Source organism: Schistocerca gregaria, chromosome 8 (assembly GCF_023897955.1).
Source record: "Schistocerca gregaria isolate iqSchGreg1 chromosome 8, iqSchGreg1.2, whole genome shotgun sequence".
NCBI classification, from domain to species: Eukaryota; Metazoa; Arthropoda; class Insecta; order Orthoptera; family Acrididae; genus Schistocerca; species Schistocerca gregaria.
The window spans coordinates 89181148-89204899 of record NC_064927.1 but is presented as its reverse complement, the minus strand read 5'-3'; the positions used below and the strand labels follow the sequence as shown (position 1 = coordinate 89204899).

General features: G+C 38.8%; 1 protein-coding gene across 8 annotated transcripts in view; it reads right to left on the bottom strand.

The window, feature by feature from the left end:
- Positions 1-23752, bottom strand: part of LOC126285025 (copper-transporting ATPase 1) — a 535387-nt gene that overhangs the window by 249230 nt on the left and 262405 nt on the right. For all 8 annotated transcript variants that reach the window (XM_049984341.1, XM_049984343.1, XM_049984345.1 and 5 more), the window contains 7 exons: positions 22490-22768; positions 18565-18754; positions 14944-15123; positions 11839-12002; positions 11174-11403; positions 10581-10770; positions 6537-6770 (listed from right to left, as the gene is read on the bottom strand). In XM_049984341.1, coding sequence (XP_049840298.1) covers positions 6537-6770; positions 10581-10770; positions 11174-11403; positions 11839-12002; positions 14944-15123; positions 18565-18754; positions 22490-22768 — 1467 coding nt within the window. The remainder of the gene's footprint in view (positions 1-6536; positions 6771-10580; positions 10771-11173; positions 11404-11838; positions 12003-14943; positions 15124-18564; positions 18755-22489; positions 22769-23752) is intronic.

The window sequence follows — 23752 nt, the reverse complement described above, 5'->3', positions numbered from 1 at the left end:
CACCTTTTTGCAGTTTCTTCAGTTTTAATCTACAGTTCATAACCAATAGATTTTGGCCAGAGTCCACATCTGCCACTGGAAATGTCTTACAATTTAAAACCTTTTCCCTAAATCTCTGTCTTACCATTATATAATGTATCTGATATCTTCTACTATCTCCAGGGTTCTTCCATGTATACAACCTTCTTTCATGATTCTTGAACCAAGTGTTAGCTATGATTAAGTTATGCTCTGCGCAAAATTCTACCAGGCGGCTTCCTCTTTCATTTCTTAGCCCCAATCCATATTCACCTACTATGTTTGCTTCTCTCCCTTTTCCTACTCTCGAATTCCAGTCACCAATCACTATTAAATTATTGTCTCCCTTCGCTACTTGAATAATTTCTTTTATCTCATCATACATTTCATCAATTTCTTCGTCATCTGCAGAGCTAGTTGGCATATAAACTTTTACTACTGTAGTAGGCGTGTGCTTCGTGTCTATCTTGGCCACAATAATGCATTCACGATGCTGTTTGTAGTAGCTTACCCACACTCCTATTTTTTTATTCATTATTAAACCTACTCCTGCATTACCCCTATTTGATTTTGTATTTATAACTCTGTATTCACCTGATCAAAAGTCTTGTTCCTCCTGCCACCGAACTTCACTATTTCCCACTATATCTAACTTTAACCTATCTATTTCCCTTTTTAAATTTTCTAACCTACCTGCCAAATTAAGGGATCTGACATTCCACGCTCCGATCCATAGAATGCCAGTTTTCTTTCTCCTGATAACGACGTCGTCCTGAGTAGTCCCCACCCGCAGATCTGAATGGGGGACTATTTTACCTCCAGAATATTTTACCCAAGAGGACGCCATCATCATTTAATCATACAGTAAAGCTGCATGCCCTCAGGAAAAATTGCGGCTGTAGTTTCCCCTTGCTTTCAGCTGTTCGCAGTACCAGAACAGCAAGGCCATTTTGGTTAGTGTTACAAGGCCAGATCAGTCAATCATCCAGACTGTTGCCCCTGCAACTACTGAGAAGCTTGCTGCCCCTCTTCAGGAACCACACATTTGTCTGGCCTCTCCACAGATACCCCTCCATTGTGGTTGCACCTACGGTACGACTATCTGTGTCACTGAGGCACGCAAGCCTCTCCACCAACAGCAAGATCCATGGTTCAAGCATGGACTAGCATACCAATTTAGGGATGCTAGGAGTAAAGTGACGATATTACAGGAGGTGACATTTCATGCGGTGAATAGGGAACTTAGTCTCATATTGGTTGATGATGATTATGATGATGATGATGATGATGATGTCCCATACTCCGAGGAGCATAGGAGACGAAGCAGGAGACGCGCACTGCCGACGAGGCAAGGACCTAGCGGAGGTAGTTTGCCATTGCCTTCCTCCGACCAGAATGGACATGAATGATGATGATGAAGATGAAAACAACACCTAGTCACCTCGAGGTAGGGAAAATCCATGACCTCATTGGGAATCAAACCCAGGACCCTGTGCGTGGGAAGTGAGAATGCTACCGCAAGACCTCAAGCTGCAGACAGTCTCGTACTGGTTACACCGAGAAAATTCATGGCGAGATTGTGGTGGGCAGAAAGGGATTTTCTCACTGAGTTACAGCATAATGCCGAAGTGTCGCAGCAGAATCTGGTGCTGTTCTTCCTTACAGCTAGCGTGGAGATGGAAACAAGTGGAGCCAGGGTGCTGTAGAGATCTGTGTACCTGTTGTGGGGAGAAATCTGAGTTTCACTGCTACAGCATTCACCCGTATCCAGTGAAATGGTGGATACTGGAAAAGTGGGTGCAAGTGAGAAAACGGGAAGTACTGCTAGTCTCAATGGAGAGGCAGGCTCATGTGGTAATATCACGAGCAGAGTTGGGAAGATGTGTACAAGAAAACATTGTGATTTGTCTGGGTGGCCAAGCATCGACTGATGTGTGAACATGTGAAGAGAGTTTCTTTCTGGGAGAAGTAAACAGGAGGCGCTGTGGGAAGGAGCTTCTGCCACCCAAAATGTACTTCCATATGATCTGAACACACTGCATTCAAGCCAGAAACTGTATGATTCAATTGCTATGAAGGAGGTGGACTGGTAGGGCTGAAAAAACTCTAGCTTTGGGAAAGCAGAATAATTATTAATGGGTCTATTTGTGAGGTAGTTGGGGTGGATTTTTGTGTTCCAATTACGCTTAAAGGCTCAACTGTTATGACATTGTATTGGAACAAATAAGCCCTCAGTCACAAATATTAAGTCCAAATTGACCTGGTTTCGACGCTACTATGAGCGTTGTCTTCAGAATTAGGTGAAGGTTGCAACCCTTGTTCACAGTACGAGCAGCCCTTAGCAGCTCACCATCTCACAACTGTTCATGACGTCGCCTTTCTGGCTCAGATCTTTTTTAATATGTGACTTGTAAGTACTGCATCTTTTCCAGTCAGTACTAACTTTAATTTTATTAATGTACTATATACCTAATATGTTTTAGAACAGTTAGTCTAATTCTGAAGACGACGCTCATAGTAGCGTCAAAACCAGGTCAATTTTGACTTAATATTTGTGACCGAGGGCTTATTTGTTCCAATATAATTCCGACACAGTCACTGAACCTTAGCAGCTATGTTCATAGTGTTATGACATTGTCACAGAATATCTTGTATTGGCCAGAAGGATCTCTGAGAGTATTACCCATTCAAAATGTAGTGTATTTAAATAGCATACTCAATCCAGACCTTTTGCAGTCTTTGGGCAGAGTAACAAAGTCCCAGCAAGGGGGAATTTTGGAGGGCAGTATGTACACCAATTCTAGGAAAAACAGGAGCACAAAGACTGGTGGTGAGCTTATCAGCCACCAGTTGCGGAGTGTTGCTATCAGGCTTTTGTGCACTGGATAAGACGCAAAAGAGCACAGGTTGTGAACATATCAACCCACCAATTACTGGTAGAATGGTTGACCACCATTGGTCAGGGAAGCAGTTAGTTTAAAGTTCTTAATTAATGTATAAGTGTACGATAAGTGGTACAGGTAATAGTAAAGGGTGAGAACAAGTCCTTTATAATGAATTTGTAAGATTGTCCTCAATGTGTAAATTATTTAAGTGAAGGTAGTTGAGTGGAAGCATGATGTTACAGATTTGGGATGAATCTTCTCAGAAGGGAGGAGGTATGCTGTGCCATGAATAATTGCAGGCATGGATTTGTGGAATTCTTGCAAATTTTACACAGCTATGGCTGGAAGATAGTATTTAAGGGATCGATTGTCACATTGGATGGTACGTAAGGGCAATATTGATACTTAGCAAACGATTCTGCAAGGCAGGTTTATGACACCACTTACAGGTAAGAAGGCACAGCTCTGTGGGCACAATATACAGGTGTAAAGTAATCAGGGCAGCACAGGACACTGAAGTTAAAATAGTGCCTAGTGACCTGTGTGTAGGGACCAAAGCAGGCTAAGGAAAACTGAAGACGTAATTATTAATGAGCTCTCCACATGTCCCTTCTACACGCACTACGTAAGAGACATAGGGATAAGATGTATAGATAAAGCGAGCCCAGAGTCTCAAAAGTGTGGTAGTCATGTCACCATTCTGTCCCATTCTGTTCGAGTTTAGAACCAGAGATAATGATGATTGTTTAAGATGCAGGTCAACCATGAAGATCTTCTGGTGATGGATATCAGCTGCCAACCAGCTGCTGATATTACCACCAACTTCCAATTGCACAGGTGTACCATAGCTGTGGCAGGGTGTGCCACACCTCAGAGCTGCAATGGTGCAAGGAGCAAGAGGGTTGCTAGCCTCACCTCTGGGTGACATCATTCAGCAGGCTGCAAGTTGCTGAGGTCAGGGCATGAACTTGCAGCCTCCCAGGTGCAGAGTTGTCTGACCGAGCTGCCCTGGGCAAACAGTCAGACCTCCTAAGGCTCACTACAATGACAGCAATCAGTTCTTTCCCTCTAGCACTCTACATGGAGTCCATGATATATACTTGAGGTAGCAGCCAGCCATGTCCCAGGCTACCAGCACAGCCAACATGTGCAGTGGCCACTTAGCCATGGCACAAGTAGGACGACGACATCTGCAAGGCTGTGCAGCCTGACTCCGGCACCGGCTCTTGACACTGACCCACACATGGACACTGTGCAGCACCGTCATCAGGATCAGCAGAAGGCCCACTGTGTACCTTTGATGCAATAGAAACAATGCCAGAGTTTCTCTGCATGGTTTGGCACGAGTCATCCCTCTGTCCCAAACTATAAGTATTGGTCATTTTGACATATTACAATCCCTAAGCTCAGTGGGTTGTAACAGCAGTGAAGGGAGAGGGGAAGGAACGGTTGAGAGGAATCCAGGCTGTAGACACTAGGGAGTAAGTTCTTCCCCAAATGGCTCACACTGAAGACAGAAAATTTAGAAGTGGAGGTCAAACTCCAAAGGGGGATGAAAAACACTAAAAAGAATGAAGAGAAAAGATAATGGGAACAAAACCACATGGAATACAGAAAACCAGGTGGATAGCCAAGTCGACATACATAATAACACTGAGAGGGGCAGGATGAGGGAGCAGGGATGGAGCGATGATTGGGTGGGAGCAGCACAGGGAAGGAAGAATTGGCTGCAATAGCTCAAGGCCCCATGGATTGTATACATAAACTCACATAAGAACCATGAGCCCATTGGCACAATTTTCTCCTCAGTAAATTAATAAATGTTTGTTGGCATGAAGAAGTGCAATATCATACATCATATTTGCATCATGTCATATAAACTGTAAATATCTTTTAATTTTCAATTTTGTGTCTTTAATCAATAAAAGCTGCAATTGTAAACTATGGCCACAAAGATAATGCAAAAACTGTAACCATCTTTTTTATCTATATTAATTTTTGTACATTCATAAGCAGAGTATATATAGTGTACATTTGTGTCTTTTGTGCATCACATGATGCGGTAAGAATGGTAAACATCCTATTGTTTTTAAAACTCCATATTTGTAATCAATAGAGAATTTATAATCACCACATTAACTAATTATGTCTCATTCCGTCTCCTCATAATACCCTGTTTTCCTGTATTAATGTGTATCTACGTACAGAAATAACGAAGAGAATCAATAAGACAATACAACATGAAGGTTACTGATGGACAGCAAGTAAAACAGTTACAAAGTCAAAGGATTTGTATAGATTACATTCTTCTAATGGTAATTAATTTCAAATATCATGGGTGGTATTTTAGAATAGAAAATGTGGACTTAAATACATGGAAAGAGGGTATGATGCCTTCTGCTAGGGAAAAAAAGGAAGACCAATTGCAGTGCTGAAAATGGAGAAGTAGATGTATAGAATAAATTATGTTTCTGACACATGTATTAGTGAAAGTAATATTTAAAAATACTTTTCAAGTCTTTATAAACTGCATAAGCACACATATCTAACTTCCTTATTTCTGTGAGATTGTTTTGTAAATAACTCCAGGCTATTAAAAAAGAAATAAAGAAACAAGGATGAAGGTAGATGATCGTCCTTTACATGTATGGGTAATGTGAATGCAAAATTGCTCATTCCACATCATTATGATTCATCATACAAATGATCCATGGAACATGTAACTAACTGAAACTAAAGCTAAAACTGTCATTATTACTCATCACTAAAGCATTTTGTTTTCTCTGTGTTTCTGCTGTATCTACAATATCTGTTTAATGTTTATTACCTGCTATTATTATAACTTTAAAAATGTTTCTTTTTTTGTATCTAAATTTATAATAAATTTTGTCTACTCTGTATAAAACTTGCAATATGACATGTCTAATATCACTGTCAGATACAATGCTGAGGATGAAACAGTTCCAGTATTCCTTTTCTTGTGTTACTTGTGTCATGCAACTTACAAAATGGTCTCAGTACATTAACACATTACACAACCCTCATGGACTTGGTGCACATAATATATTTGGGAATTAATCAGTAAACTCAATGACTATGTACATTTGTTGTAGACATGTTTGAGAATATGACCTGAAGAAGTTCGTGATCAGAGCCTTTGCACATAGACTTCCTTTGCTAAATTTTAAGACAAGGGACTCAATTAGTTGATTATACAACTGGACACAGAGGAAATACTCCAAAATATTAAACTCTGATTAAGGAGGTCTCCCAACAAAAACTGTATGTAAATAAATACAACCACTGGATTTTCACAAAGTCCCAAATGAAATCAGTGTGTGTGTGTGTGTGTGTGTGTGTGTGTGTGTGTGTGTGTGTGTGTGTGTGTATGTGTGTGTGTGTGCGTGTGTGCGTGTGTGTGTGTGTGTGTGTGTGTGTGTGTGTGCGCGCGCGCATGTGTGTGTTTTCTATTTCTAACAGTTGTCTCTTAGTATTATACCACTAACTAATTGGTTCTATGAGAATTATTAATGATTTTTCCTGAAAACTAGAACAGAATCCTCTACACTGCAATAACAAATCATTATATGCTTGTAGAAATAAACAAACATGCTGTATGAAGCAACTGCTTACCTTTGCTGTGTGCTCCAGCCACCGACCGAGTGATATAAATACAAGAAGCATGGGAGGTGTGTCAAAGAAGGTTTGTGGACTAGCCTTCTGTTGCAGCGCCATGGCAGCTGCCAGCACAGCTACAGAGTATATGTATGATATGGATGTCGCCATCATGATGAGGACGTCCATGTTAGTTGTGCGGTGCCTCAGGGCCTTCCATGCTTGCACGTAAAAGTGCCAGCCTCCAAAAAACTGTGTAGCATCAAGCAATTTCCATCACTGCCTTACATACATTTTAGGAAATAAGGTAAAAAGCTATACAAAACTATTTAATAGTCACACTTAAGAAATTTATTCTGACTGCTGAAAGACTCTCCCTTGAAATCTCTGGAAATGAGAGAACACAGTAGTAAGTATCTTAATAATGTCAGCTACCAGCTTACATTATCACTGTCCATATATTGTGATCAGTCTGCTGCTGTTGTGTTATGGAACAGACTTGTGTTCTGGAAGAAGTCCTTCTGCGCAACATAATCTACACTAGGATGGTTTGTAGTGGGAAATTTAGTCCTTTGACTATCACCCAAATGATGTTAATTCAAGAATATTTCATATTAAGGTAGGAGAAGAGGTACTGGCGGAATTAAAGCTGTGAGGATGGGGCGTGTGTCGTGCTTGGGTAGCTCAGTTGGTAGAGCACTTGCCCGCGAAAGGCAAAGATTCCGAGTTCGAGTCTCGATCCGGCACACAGTTTTAATCTACCAGGAAGTTTCATATCAGTGCACACTCCACTGTAGATTTAAAATTTATTTCTATATTTCATATTATTTGTCATTTCCTTTTCTTTTTCACTCTTTTGGAAATTTCATGTTGTATAATCAACAACACTTAATATTATCAACTACTAAAACATTTACAAAATATATCACCAAAAACAAGTAACATAAGTGAACTACTCTCGTTTCTGTTAAAATGCTGGCAAATGAAATGAAAATATGGTACAGCATTACTGGCTGCAAGATCCTGTCTGGGGCCGTTCGGCCACTTTGTGCAAGTCCTTCTATTTCATGCCACTTTGGTGACTTGTATTTCAATGAAGATGATGTGAAATGATTAGGACCCAGAGCAAAGAAAACTTCTAAACCAGTCAGGAATCAAACCCAGGACACCACGGTCTATAGGCAAAGACCGTAACCTTTAGATCACAAGCTGCAAACAAAATGTTGGTATTGAAACTATTGGAAGAATGTTATGTAAGCTGTTGGGTGGAAATCTTTTTAGCAGGATGAGACCAAACATTGTTTAGGTGTGTTAATGAAAAACTGCAAAAAATTACGAAAAGAGCTAATAAAATGTGGAAGACTCAAATTATTGGCCTGAGACATTTCATTAAGTAGTTTGCAAAATTAATAGGAACTCCAGAATTATTTCTGCAAGCACAAATAATGAAATAGACAACTGTGTGAAACATGAAATGGACCACTGACAAATGATAAACATAAGAAGTAGTACTATTTATTCATTTTCATGTCAGTTTCATCTCTATTTGTGAGAAAATCGATGTCACAGAAGATATTTGTGAACATCGCAAAGTAGTTTTTTTTTTAATTCTTTGTTCAACATAATAAAACAGGAAGGTTAGAAAACTTAGAAGATGAACAGCAATGTTCTGACAGAGGTTCTTCTAAGACAGGTTCCAGTCTTCATATGATTAAATATTGACTTTCTGTTTTCCATTCACTCTTCATAGTATTTCATCATATAATGGTTTTGTGAAGGCATCTTGACACTTCAGATAGCTACAAATCAAAATTATAATATGATAAGTTGTCGATTGGGTTGGGTTCTTTGGGGAAGGAGACCAGACAGCGACGTCATCGGTCTCATAGGATTAGGGAAGGAAGTCAGCTGTGGCCTTTCAAAGGAACCATCTTGGCATTTGCCTGGAGCAATTTAGGGAAATCACGGAAAACCTGAATCAGAATGTCTGGATGCGGGATTGAACCATTGTCCTCTCAAATGCGAGTCCAGTGTCTAACCACTATGCCACCTCGCTTGATACGCAAGTTGTCATACAATTTACCAAGACCTTACATAATTTATCAAATGACAAGCAAGTGCACTTCTTCAGTCAGTATCACCTAAGTGCACTTCTTCAGTCATATTAGCTTAGATATTGCCTTGTGACTTTGTGCCAAATACTGAAACAAATAGCTTTGCTCAGTATGTTGTTACAAATTCAGCAATCTAAATGCCTACAATCACAGACTATAACTTTAAGATACACACTGTGGTCACTATTCACTTGAATCTAATTCACTGCTTTCTCATTTCTTGTCATTCCACTCCAACCATAACTCATTCACTTCTGAAAAGCCCCAGTCTCATCTTTCATCACTTGCAGGGCACATTTTCGTTTCTTCCCCTTTGCCCTCAAAAATTAACTTCAATCATACATTTTCTCCTAATAACACTTGTAACGCTTCAAGTGTGAAGTCTTTTGATGCCTTTTTTCCCCCTCAGTAGTCATATCACAAGCAGACTACAACAATTCTTTCCTAACCACAACATTACTGAGACAACAGCTATACCATTGGTCACTACCATCTTATCTTATTGCTTCTTCTGTATATCCATCTTTCTGATTTTTCAGTTTTTAAGCTTTTATTTCAGTACTATATCTTCATTCTGCCATCTCTTTAGTCTTACATTGTATACTGGATAAGGACAATAATTGTGAGCAAAGAAAAAAGTTAAAATCCTCACAGTTCAACAATAGAATTTTGTTACTTCCCATTTCTTCTCACTGTGATCCTCTTGACTTACGGGCTCACTCTAAAATAGTATTTGAAATACAACACGTTGTGACTGCATATTCAACTGATTTTTTTACCTTCTTCCCTTCACGTATTCTTCAATCTACTGTTTTATGGAGCTGGTGACAGTGACCCAGTGACATGGTTTGAAGAAATATGTACACTGTGTCAGCCAAATCCAACATTAGTACCCTTTTGGAGTACTCTTTTCACAATGGGTCTGATGGATCCAGTAATGTTTTTTTATCTGGACATCAACGCATTCCCTTCAATATGTGTGTGTGTGTGTGTGTGTGTGTGTGTGTGTGTGTGTGTGTGTGTGTGTGTGTGTTTTCTACATAAACTATTAACCTAGTTAATTATAATCATTACGAAACATCCTGACAGATTAAAACTGGTTGACAGCCTTCGACTCTAATTGGGACCTGTTTTTTGTGGGTTTTGTGCTTTACTGACAGTTACTGGAGCACAATCCACAACCTGTCCTCACAGCTCTACAGCCTTCAGTACCTCAACTCTTACATTCCAAACTTCACAGAGACTCTCCTGTGCAAGTTACAGGACTGGCACTCCTGGAAGAAAGGATATTGTGGAGACACGGCTCAGCCACAACCTGGAGGATCATTTCCAGAATTAATCTTTCACTCTGGGGTAGAGTGTGCACAAATACAAAACATACTGCCACATTAAAGTAATGTGTCAAACTAGGACTAACACAGGACCTTTGTCTGTGTTTGAGTCTGGTCTGGCACACAGTTTTAATCTGCCAGTAGATTTCACATCTGAGCACACTCCACTGCACAGTGCACAATTTTTCTGGATATAATCATTAAGTTTGAGATTCAACCTATATACACTACAGATGGAGAAAAATGTAATTTCAGAAATAGTTATAGGATAACATCCTACACACTGGACATTGTACACCATTATTTGCAATAGACCAGACAGAGGCTAATGAATAAAACCTTACACATTTATCCTTCATGTTTAATATACAAACACACTTGTCTCCAGGGCATGTGCAAGGTTATTCTTTGCTTACGTCTATATAACATCTGATGCAAAATAACAGAAATTTGGCTACCATACTTCGCATCTTAAAACAGTTCACTTCACACTTTTTTTTTGCCAATGATTCCAATAATGTTTTTATTAAAATACTCTGGCTTACTGTTCTGAGAACCAACAGTTCAACTAAATTCTAAGGCATACTGACTGAAAATTGCTCAGGAAGTCTACTAACCATGACTGGAGTAGAGAGAAGGAACAGTAGCAGATTCTCCATTGAGAGCCCTGGAACTACGCAGCACATGTCTTCATGAGTCATGTGTCCCACTGACATTTGTATCATGAAATATGCCATCACGATCATGCACGGGCCACCAAAAATAAGAGATACGAAGAAAGCATTCCGCCACTTGGTGATTTCTTCTCTGTAACAGTATGAGAAATTCTGTTTTGTATAACTCAGTAAGTGTGGTCTACTTCATTAGCCAAGTGAAAAATCACAAGTGTTTTGCTAATCACTATACTTGCAGGCTAATCTAAGAGATACAGAAGACATTCACCAAGACAAAAACGCACTAAAATTACTTCCTTTGTCATGATAGACAGTAGCAACGAGAAAAGAAAATACATAGAAAAAAAGCACAGAATACAAAGAATGAGGGAGAGGTCAGCTAAATACGCCAATTAGCATGTCTGTACTAAGTGTGAAGATTAGATATCCCCACTGCAAATTTCAAACATGCACACATCATCTTGGGAAAAATTACATATTCAATACCATAGCTGTTAACACATTAACAACATTTAATTAACCAATACAAGCATCACCTGTGGTTGAGGTAGCCCTTAGCATCTTTGTCCTTAGAAGTTAGCAGTCTTGCAGTAAAACCTAGACGCTCAATGGCTTCGGCAATATCTCTCGGGCCAGTAAGTTCCGAGTCATAGTAAAAACGTCCTCTTTTCGTAGTTAGTGCAACGGATGCAGAACTCACACCTTTCAGTTTCTTCACAGAGTTTTCTATTTTATTCACACATGAGGAGCAGGTCATTCCTAAAATCTGGAAAAAGAATGTATTTACTCTGGACATAGTGTGTTCAACATTTTTAAACTTAATCACTTCATGACGTTACACACACACACACACACACACACACACACACACACACACACACACACACACACACACAGGGCAATTCCTTCAGTCGATCCCATCAAGAATGAGAAACTTCATAGATGCTGAATGATTCAGGAAACACATTAGAAGATATTATCAGCTCCATCACTATCCTATCAACTACTCTCACTGCGTAAAAGCTGCATGTAAATATACCACTACTATTTGTTTTATAGTTCTGGAGGTCTTATATTCTTTATGAACTAATACTTATCCACTCTTTTATGAAAATTAAAGATAAATAAGCATCTACCAAGCATTTCATAACACATTATAGCTGTTTCCATTTCACTCATATTATGTATGAAAAAAATTTACCTCTAACTCAACTTGTCCTTCTCCAGTTCCTGGCTCTTGGATAACTTCTGCTGGAAACCCAAGTTCACTTATAGATGCAGCTATGTCCAGAGGGTTTATAACCTGTGGATCATACTTCACTTCTGCCTTAGCTGCCAGTAACGCAACCAAAATTCCATGTATACCTGAAATTGATATTATGGTGTTTGATAAGTATCTGTATGAGACTGAATAATGTGATATATTAGGCGTACACAAGAATATTGCAACATTTTCTAATGTAGTCCCAAATTTTAAAATCATTCAAAAAGTCAGTTTCTTTTCTAAAAAACTTGCACATGTGGACAGCAAAAGGCAAAAGGAGATTAAAGAAGTGCAGTTATATGTAAGTGTTTGAGATGTCAATGTAGCATTTAAATGTGACAAAACATGCAATAAAATATTTGAAAGTTCAATCAACACCAATAATGGCATGAATGAGTAACTAGACTCTGCTGTCAAAAATCCATGTTCATTTGTAGAAAATAATCTCGAACTAGCAACTCTCCCTAGTTTCGCTTGGATAGAACTAAGTATGTACAGATGGATGATTTGTTGATTTGTCTAGCTTAGAGGTAATAAGTTGTATATACAAAAACTCCTTGTCAATCGGTGTATTAGTAAAAACCACATTGAAATCCTTATAGTAGTTACCAAGCTACTGCTACTGCTGACTGTGGGTTTAAGGAGACTAAACATCTAAGTTCATCAGACTTCTATTCACTCCCCTCCCCCCCCCCCCCTCACCCCCCCCCCTCTCCCCAGACAGAAGTACTGAACCTTATCTGTCGGCATCTAAAGTAAATTGTATGTTCAAGTGAATCTGAAGTGGAATGTGGGTACCAGCTCAATATTCACCTAGTGGAATGTGCGGAAACCCCTACAAACCACATCCATGTTAGCCAGCATACTAGCCTTTGTCATTAATCCACAGGACGGATTCAAATTGGACCTGTATGCCTCAAGGTGCTTTAATGTGTATGACTTTCTGGGTAGGAAGCTCCTGAGATTAGCTTTCACATACAAACAAAAAAGCACTATCGACAGGTGGCCTCAAATGATTCCATAATACTAGATTTCCAGAAAGCTTTTAATACAGTTCCCTCACAAGGGACTTCTAATCAAATTGTGTGCCTGTGGAGTATCGTCTCAGTTGTGTAAATTAATTCATGATTTCCTGTCAGAGGGTCACAGTTTGTAGTAACTGATCAAGTAAAACAGAAGTGATATCTGATGTCCCCCAAGGAATTCTTGCAGGTCCTTTGCTCTTCCTAATCTATATAACTGACATAAGGAGACTATATGAACAGTTTTCATAGATTTGCTGTCATCCTCTGTCAAGTCAAGTCATCAGAAGATCAAAACCAGTTGCAAAATGTTTTAGACAAGCCACCTGTATGGTGCAAAGGTGGCAAGTGATTTCAAATGATAATTGTGACATAATCCACATGAGTACTAAAAGTAATCCATTAAATTTTGGTTACACAATAAATCAGCCAATTTAAAGGCTTCAATTACAATTTAACACCTAGGAATTACAATTATAAACAACTTAAACTGGAACAGGCACACAGATAATGTTGTGGGGAAGGCAAACCATAGACTGCATTTTATTGGAAGAACCATTAGAAGGTTCAATTAATCCACTTAAAGAATCATCACACGGTATTTGTCCATTCTCTATGTTACTATTGCTGCATGGTGTGGGGTCTCTACCAGATAAGATTGATGGAAGACACTGAAAAAGTTCAAAGAAGGGCAGCTAATTTTGCATTACCACTATCTCCTCTGAATGTGGAAATATTTTATTGATGCCTGCCTGCACAGCGAGAAATGATCAATGTAATAAAATATGAGAAATCAGAGCTTGTGCAGAAAGATACAAATGTTTATTTCTCCTGCATGTTGTACAGGTGTGGAATGGCAGCGAAACAGTCGGTCAACCCTCTGCCAGGTACTTAGGCACGAGTTGCAGAATAGTCATGTAAATTTAAATTAAATAAAAAAAATTAAAAAAATGGTGGTGGACTTTACTTTAGAAATATGTACAATATTAACCTTTGTGACTTGCAAAAAAGCTAATGCAAAATTTTGTGTAATAGCTAGATACAATGGACAATAAACAAAGCAGAAAAAACATTTTGTGTGACATTTAAACAATAACACTTGTTTCATTTCAGCCAAAATATTGTTGTTTAATGTTCCCTTGGTATTGAGAAACTGGATACAGTAATTCTTTTGGATTTTGCACACGGGTGAAAGACAGGGGAGTGCGAAATAAATATTCCCTACATCTTTTTCATAAAGACATAATTTGATGTGCAGATAAAATACATTTGCATACAGTACCTTTGATATTTGTTTGAAATTACATATTAAGAAATTATCTGGTAATTTTAGACTTAATATGGAAAGCATTTTCACTTGTTTCTAATGAATAATTATCTTCATATCATGAAGAGCTGTCAACAAGCATCTTTAGTAGTGCTCAGTGCACAGTTTTGGAATTTTATATTTCCATCTTATTTTCTGTTACTGCTAACAATACCATCATAATTAATGTAGGTGCAATACAGCGATAACATGTTTTTGGACAATAATTGCAATAGAGTAGATATGACCTCTACAAAACCACATGAATAGTTCTGTGATGAGAAAAGACAGAAAAACAACCACAAGAACCAGTTCAAGAGTTGGGTCAAGCTGCTGTAGAATGTCTTTGCTCTTAAATGGCACTGAGTTCAGATGATTATGATTATTATGACGATGATAATGCCATAGTGCTTTAACTATCAATATTGAAGCAAAAATAAAACTGCATACAAATGCATCTGTTACTGTACGTTATATATTGTGACATATACAAGCACTTCTTGTTACTCTAGCCTGGGATAATATCTAATTTCATATGAGAAATAATTTGAGTTCCCTCTACGCATCTACTATTTACTTAGTATCAAAGATGGAACTTTGTCCACATTCAGTTATAGAGGCCAGGAAAATGAGAGAAACAGTGTGTTACCAGGAAGCATTTTAAACAACTGTACAGATAGCCAAAGAATGGAAGGAGAACAGTAATTGCACTACCATATACTTTCCGGCAGTGTTTCTCAATAGCTGACACGCAAGAAGCACACGTCATCCCCTTGATGTGTAAAAAGCATTTGCTGAGATTGTCATCAGTATGTTCTCCATGACGTACAGATCCATTCTCCAGATCTGCGTCCATTTTTCTTTTTGCGGTAGCAGGAGTCGTGTTCTGTGAATCTGAAAGAATAATGGTGACAATTACCTATAACTTTGATTACCTCCAGCGGCATATGGGTTAGTATGGACCAAGGGCCACATTACATTATTATTATTATTATTATTATTATTATTATTATTATTATTATTATTACCACCACCACCTACTACTACTACTACTACTACTACTACTACTACTACTACTAAGAAGTGTAAGAAATCCAACCTTTTGGTCAATACATAGTGTATTACTGTAAACTAATCGCAAATTGGCATGTAATAATTCAATAATATTGATAAGGTGACAACTGTTTGGCATAAATAATCCATAAATAACAAACAGAATCTGTTGGCTTCCAAAAATGAGGCAACAATTTTTAGAACTTAAAAAGGAAAGTCTGTGCAGCTGCGTAAGCAGTTGGAAATACTAACTAGTCTCACAGTACATCCACTCACTGATAATGTTTGTTCTTAACAATTAATTTGGCTTTGAATGTAACTTGCATGTTCAAAATACAAAGTAGAAAGAAACAATACATATGCAGAACTCTCTAGAGATCAACTTTCACCTAGAAGCAATAAAAACTGTACTCTCTGCCTTTATTGTTGGATGTAAAAATGGATGACGCATAACCGTAGCCTTTCAAAATGCAAACTGGATTTGTTTTTCCTGGCACCACATTCTGTACTATAAACAAATTTTTCAGGCAAAGAAGGAGTCAATCATGGAACTGTAAGTGACTAGTGTGTAGCCACATAAATTTTATTTGAGAAATGTGAGCTACTTTAGTTCACATTGCATGCTTCATGGTATAATGATTATCAGTTACATGGCCAACAGAATATGCAATTAAACAAACAAACATGATTTCTGTGTGGAATTTTCTGACACTGTTCTCAAGTGTTATGAATAATGATGCAGGGATACATTAAAAATACTGACAGTGATTTACTTTAGATATAGTAAAGAGCATAAATCAGTTTATAAAACAAGCTTTAAAGATAACATATATCCCATGAGACTCACTGTCACTGTACACCTATGCTGATGACCAGGCTTTGGATTTTTAGGTGCACTCCCTCTTTCTTAGACTGAATGAAAGTTGTTCAGAAAGAAATCACAGTTTGAGATTTTGTTTCCAGCTGCAAAAAGACACATTTTGTCACACACCTTTCTCCCTTTGCTGGGACCTTTTTACCTGAAACATTCCCATAAACCACTTCTCTCCTTTTTTTTCTTTTATGTTTCATTCCGATTTATTCTATAAGATTTCTAGACAATATAATATATTTAACTTTCAATTAATATCTCCTCAGCTCACTGCGTATGTGTGAATAGGAATCCTACCTCTCTCAGTATTTGCTGTGTGTGAGTTTAAGGCACACCTGCAACAGTGGAATATAATTGTGTGTTCGACAAAACCTCTTTCCCTTGCTTTACCACTATAAAGTAGCCTACAATAATGCAAATGACAATGAGTGATTCTATTCCACCAGAATCAGTAGCCTGCTGTTCACGAATGTGAGTTCGTTACAGTAAGAGACGTTACCTGTTCACATAGAGGTGGTGGCTGGTTATGCAGAGACAGCAGTAACCACACCTGCATTGTTGTGAGAAGTGAGACAGCATTCTGCTTTATGCTTCTAAGAATCACTGAGACTGCAGTTCCAGCATGAATGAGAACATTGTAATGGTGTTATAAAAGAGAGTATGGACAGCAAGTGAGTTAGCGGGAGCAAGATTGTTGTGTGGTAGTCGCATTGAGTTAGCAAGTGAATTGGTGTTCACTCTTTGCTACATTACTAAACAAGTGTACTACTAAATTTTACCATGCCAAGGTATCCAGTGCCTGATTTATTGTTCTTGCTCAGGAATTCAAACAAGATTTCATAGACAGTGATGGAACCATTATGTGATGCACTATCTGCAATTCAGGAATTTTGTTCGATGGAAAACACCACTGAGATCACATCAAACAACAAATTTCCAACTTTAAGCATCAAATGAATAACACTCTTTAAACAAACAAACCACAGCAAACTCTATTATCAAATGCACTTCAACAGAGTTCTTGAAAATATCAAAATTTGAAGGACTTAAACAGTAATTTGTGTGCAGCTCTTACACAAGCAGGAATTCCTCTCAATAAGGTGAACCATCCAGCCTTCAAGGGATTTCTTTAAAAATACACAAAGATGTCAATGCCTGATGAGAGTACTTTAAGAAAAAACTATATGGAGCCTGTTCACCAAGAAACCATACAAAGAATCAGGGAGAAAAGAGTGTGATTGGGATATGGAAAGCATTGTGGATGAACCCATCGACTCAATGGAATGATAGGTTTTCAAAATTTTAGTTGTTCCCTTAGCAGGTGAGAAAGTTAAGCCTATGTTGTTAAAAAATTAAGAGCTGCAGAAAGTCAGTGCCAGTGCAGTAATGCAATCAATTAAGGTCTTCTGCAAAAACTCCAGCTTACTGGTGTCGAGTTTGAAAAATTACTTCTTGTGTTTATGCACCAGGATCCATACATGGTTTCAGCTATTAATTTCCTAAGTTGAAGCATGTTACATGCTTGGTTCATGCCCTTTACAGGAATTGTGAATCCATAAGGAATGAATATGACATCGCAAATCAATTCATCTCAGCCCTGAAGAAGACTCTACTGAAAACTCCAAGTCATGTTGTTGCCTACAAACAGATCACTGGCCTGTCCCTTCCAAATTTCCTTGACATTACTCCTGGAGGATTTTGAACTGAGTGTGCTGCTATGTTGTGTAAGAATTTTGACAAAATCAGAGAGTTTTTTTCTTTCTTTGGATCAAGTGCAATTCCCAAGGTACAGCAACTTCTGTTATCAGAAGAAATACATAATTTGCAGAGACAACTATATTGTGTCCATAGTTAAAAGTATGACTGCAGCTATTAAACAATGAGAAGTATAAGGTCTGGAAAAGAAAAAACAATTGGATATTTTTACTTCCATGAGGGAGCAATTTGATGGCTTTGCCAAAGACAAACTTGAGTCTAGTCTTCAGGAGAATCCAAGCACTGAGAAATTCACATCTGTAGTGAATACAGGTTTTGACCTGCTGGTTTCTGTGGATGTCAAAAGAAGCTATAGCATCTATCAAGATACTATCCCCTAACACAAAAAGACTTACTTTTAAAATTGTAGAGGTGTTTAACGTCTTTTTAACTACAACAGCTTCATGTTTCTTTCTTTCCTTCAACGAGTGAAAATTTGATGTTGTTGTCTGTAATTCAATAAACTAGAATAGAGGAAAGAGAAAGCATTGATTTAGTTGAATAAACTAGCACCTTTTGCCCTTTTTCAACCTTATTTGAGCACCTTTTCCCTTCCTTTTTTCATTTGAAATTCACACCTAAAAGACATAACCCTGTTGATTACAAACATGCCATATGTCACACTTTCACCTCCTACACTCCTTTGGTGGCTTTACCTGTAGCAGTGGGTGTAACTGCAGCTCTCATGACATCAGTACCATCACCACCACCCCCACCACCGCCTGGTGCAGCATCTCCGGGTAACCACGCGTCAAAGCCTGCATCCGAGATAGCATCGCGTAGCTCGTACGGGTTCGTCAGTGCTGGGTTGTACCAGATGTAGCCCATCTTCTCTTCCAACACAACCTGTTGCAAGAGATAGCTGGGAGCTGGTTATACAAATATTGACTTAAAAAAAAGAAAAAAAAAGAAAAACACGCTTCAATGTTTTCATTTTCAACAAACTAATGTTGCTGTTGTTTGTCTCCTTCCACTAAATAATAATATGGTTTATGGGTATAAGATATTAATGTTATGGTATTATATTATAAAAATATCAGCTAAATAAAGTAGATAAAATAATTTTAAAAATTTGTTGGACATTCAAACCAATTTGAATTTTTTATTTCTAAAATGTGTGTAATAATGAACAATAAACATTTTCCTGCTGTCTGTGAGCCATCAATATTGACAATTTTTGTATGGATATATGGGTCTACAGATACACGAGAATATCTACAAAATAAAATACCAAGTCCTTGAACATTGGAAACTGGTGGTCCAGTAATTTCTACTGGATTGTCTTTTGTGCTCCTGACTCTTTAGGACTAAATTTGAAAGACTGTCTCCAAACGACTTCAATGTGGTAGGTCTATAACATTCTTACTGGTAAATAACTCCAATTATAAAATTATTGTATATTTGCATACATATTAGCTGTTCTATTTATTATACGGGAAAGGAAAAAGTGGATAGAGAATTTATGTCTCTTCCACATGAATGAAATGAACAAGTCTAGTAAGAATGGGGAGGGAATTGGACACTCACTCTCTCTCTCTCTCTCTCTCTCTCTCTCTCTCTCTCTCTCTCTCTCTCTCTCTCTTTTCATGCCTTACTGTAATCTATTTGGTCCAAAGATAATTTTAGATTTTCATATCATCCATCTTATGGATTAGAGGTGGCAGTAATTAAGTCAACAGCAGTCATTCCAAATGAATCACATCACCCATTATGTTTAGTGCACATGGTGGAAAACGTACCAGTAAGTACAGAGGAGAGAATAAAAATTAATGAGTTACAAATTATCAGTTGGATAGCAGTGAACAACAGTTATGAAACAAATATGGGAAAAAACTTATGAAGGAGTGGAAAAGGGTAGAAGCACAATAACCCAAGGATATAAGAATTGTCACTGCACCATATTACGTAAAATTTCACAAAAATTGGCTAATACAGGGTGGTTTGACAAGTGTGATAAATTTCCATGAAAGACTGGAACGTTTTTGCTGTGCCTTCATGGTTGGTAAGCTTGATTATTCCAATATTATGGATAGAATTTCAAGAACATGCAGCATTCAGTTCATTGTTGACGGCCATTTGAATTATTGAATGTATCAACTGGGATAGAAAATGGAGGATACAGTGTTTCGTGCTGATACTGAACATTTTCATTTGAAGGGTTTGGACTACTGGACAAATCAAAACAAAATTGGATGAAATTCGTGCAGACTCTGCACCATTATTGAAGAACATTTACTACTTGATTAACGAATATGAAGATGATCAGATATGTACTGATGATGAAGTGCACTCTGACCATCCAACTGAGATCACCAAAAGGAAACCATGGACAAATTCCATGATATTGTGTGCAAGACCACTGCTATTCACAATATATATATAAATGACCTAGTGGATAAAATCGAAATTTCACTGAGGCTTTATGCAGATGATGCTGTAGTATATCTAGAGGTTGTAACAATAGAAAATTGTACTGAAATGCACGAGGATCTGCAACGAATTGACGCATGGTGCGGGGAATGGCAATTGAAGCTCAGTGTAGGTAAGTGTAATGTGCTGTGAATACATAGAAAGAAAGAGCCCTTATCATTTAGCTACAGTATAGCAGGTCAGCAACTGGAAGCAGTTAATTCCATACATTACCTGGGAGTAGGCATTAGAAGTGATTTAAAATGGAATGACCATATAAAATTAATTAAAGCAGATGCCAGACAGATTCATTGGAAGAATCCTAAGGAAACGCAGTCCGAAAACAAAGGAAGTGGGTTACAGTACACTTGTTTGCCCACTGCTTGAATACTGCTCACTGGTGTGGGATCCGTACCAGATAGGGTTGATAGAAGAGATAGGGAAGATCCAATGGAGAGCAGCACAATTCGTTACATGATCATTTAGAAATCGCGAAAGCATTACAGAGATGATAGATAAACTCCAGTGGAAGACTCTGCAAGGGAGACGCTCAGTAGCAAGGTGAGAGCTTTTGTTGAAGGTTCGAGAATGTACCTTCACCGAGGAGTCAAGCAGTATATTTCTCTCTCCTATGTATATCTTGCAAAGCGACCATGAGGATACAATCAGAGAGATTAGAACCCACACAGAGGCACAGCGGCAATCTTTCTTTCCACAAACAATACAAAACTGGAATAGAAGGTACCCTCCGCCACACACCGTCAGGTGTCTTGTGGAGTATGGATGTAGATGTAGATAATAAAAATACACAAGATTTCTGAGACTACAGGCATCTCAACTGAGTAAGCACATTTGAAACTTCCCTACGCTGAAAAAAGATCAAGATTGGCGAACTCAAAAGCGCTCTTTCACCAGGATACTGCACCACCCCACACACCAACGATCGTAAGGGTGAAACTGCATGAATTGGGCTTTTAATTGGTTCCTCATCCACCCTATTCAGCAGACTTAGCATCAAATGACTTCTTCCATGTTCCCTAAGTTGGAACATCGGCTTGACGGGAGGAAATTTTTGTTAAGCAAGGAAGTGATAGTTGCAGTTCAGTATTTTGCAGAGCTTGACAGAACCTATTGTTCTGGGGGGATGGAAAAGCAAGAGGAAAACTGGACCAATTGTACATCCCACAAAGGAGACTGCTGAGAAGTGAGGAGGTTGTTTATGAAACAAACATTTTTTTCCTTATTTTTTTTACCAGACTTGTCAAATCATCTTCATATATACAAATGTTACACCATAAATTTAGCATTCCAAGTGAGAGACTTGAGATATGCAGCTTAAAATGTAATGACATTAAGAGGAGGAATAAATTGCAACAAGAAGTAGTTTGTAAGACAGAATGTCTGTCAAGTGATGAAAGATACATTGGGCAGACACGGGGCATTTTTCAATAAGATATAAAGAAAATATATATGATTCTATGCTACGAAATCATAGCAAATCAGTAGTAGGGAAGACAGACAGACAGACAGAGAGTGTGTGGGGGAGGGGGGGGGGGCGGAGGGGGGCCAGGGGAGGGGGGGCATAAAAAATGATGGGCAGCCCATTAAAAAATACTGAAGACTCTAGTAGCTATTAAGCATGTGATGTTATCCTTGAATTATGAGGGACTGTCGGTTACTCAGTGCAGTCACTGTGAACTAGTTTTACTGTACAAGAAGTGATATGTCAGGCAGAAGGACAACAAGCAGATGCAATGAGAAGCATTGCTAAAGACTGCGGGTGCTGTGGGAGTCAAAATGTAGTGTGATGTATTTGAAAGGACACAAACATAAATGAATGGCAAGGACTTTTGTCTTACACACATCACTTCATAACTACTATGTGAGATGTGATATGCCGAATGTGCTTTTGGTCTTACTCAGAGAAGTTTCTGCAACCACCTTGCACAGCTTCTTCATAGCTAATTTTCTGTGCAGTACATTATGTGCTTACTCAGTTGAGATGCCTTCAGTCTCAGAAATCTTATGAATTTTAAATGAGAGTGTGACTTCCTAAATGCATTTCTGTGTGTTTTCATTGTTTTAAAGTAATTATACACTGAATAAATACAATGATTATGAACTTTAGGAGACATCAAAATTAAGTGGAAATTCAGTGCTGCTGTGACTGACCTTGACTTGAGACACACCAGGTCGAACAGAGATGAGCCCCTCAATGTTGCGGACACAGGACTGGCAAGTCATGCCCTCGATGTGCACACTAACAGTGGACACAGATGCAGGTTCGGCAGCATCTGCAGTAGTGGTGGATGAGGAGGCAGCAGCTGCCGTCGCATCGTCAGTGGCGACGCTCGCTGTGAAGCCCGCATCCTCGACAGCGTCCACCAACGCCGCAGCATTCGTTCTACCTGAGTCCACCTCGACTGTGGCGCTGCTGTTCTCCAGATCCACCTGCAGACAGCCCAAAACCAAGAGTTATGCCTGTCTTCTGACAGATTAAGCCTCCTAGACTACAATAAAAACACGACAGTGCCCAAGAACTTTCGCTGCATCTTGGATATTCAGCTACCTTAAGTCTTAATGACCTAAATTAATCTGAAGTTTAATCTCTCCCTCTCACTCCCTCTGATCGAATGTGTGAATGTCCGAAATCCCTAGATCAATATTTACTAAATTTGGAACAGCAAGCCTCTTAAGTATCAGCACATTTGGGTTTGTAACCTCCTAGCTCCAACAGAAGTGGAGATATGGGCACAATCATTTCTTCACCCTCTGGCCTATAGGCATACAGGCTGCCCTGCATAACAGGCAAATTGTGTGGGAACTGCATGGGCCTGCCTTACCACCTCGCTATGCAGTGCACCCTACACATCAGGAGCAAGAAATGTGTAGGCTGCCCTTGAGAATAGGTGTGTTGCCTTATTGTATCTGCATCCTTTGCAGCAGCTACATGTACATATGGGCACGGCTCAGCAGAGAGAGATGGGATGTGGAGGTGGACAGAGAAGGGGTGCGGAGGAGATGGACAAAGGGAGTAAAGGAGATGGAAAAAAGTGTGAGGTGCGCGGGGGTGGGAGAGGGAGAGCGGGAGGGAGGGAGGGGGAGGGGGAGAGAGAGAGAGAGAGAGAGAGAGAGAGAGAGAGAGAAAATTACAATGGAAGCTAGAAAGTTTTCTTCCTTTTTTGTGTGTCTGGCGGTGACTGAACACATCTGCTTTTTGGTGAGTGATACCCTTTACTACAAAGTATCTACATTTTATCAGAACGGTCCTAAAATTATTTCTCAATTTACTTACATTTTATAAGTAATATATATGTTGCATGAGTGAGTGTTCTTTTGGAACTGCTTGGAGAATACTGAAAATGTTCGCGTTAAAAAAGGTTTGTGACAGGCGGGTTCCTGAGATGTTGGCAGTGGCTCACAAAGAAACAAGAA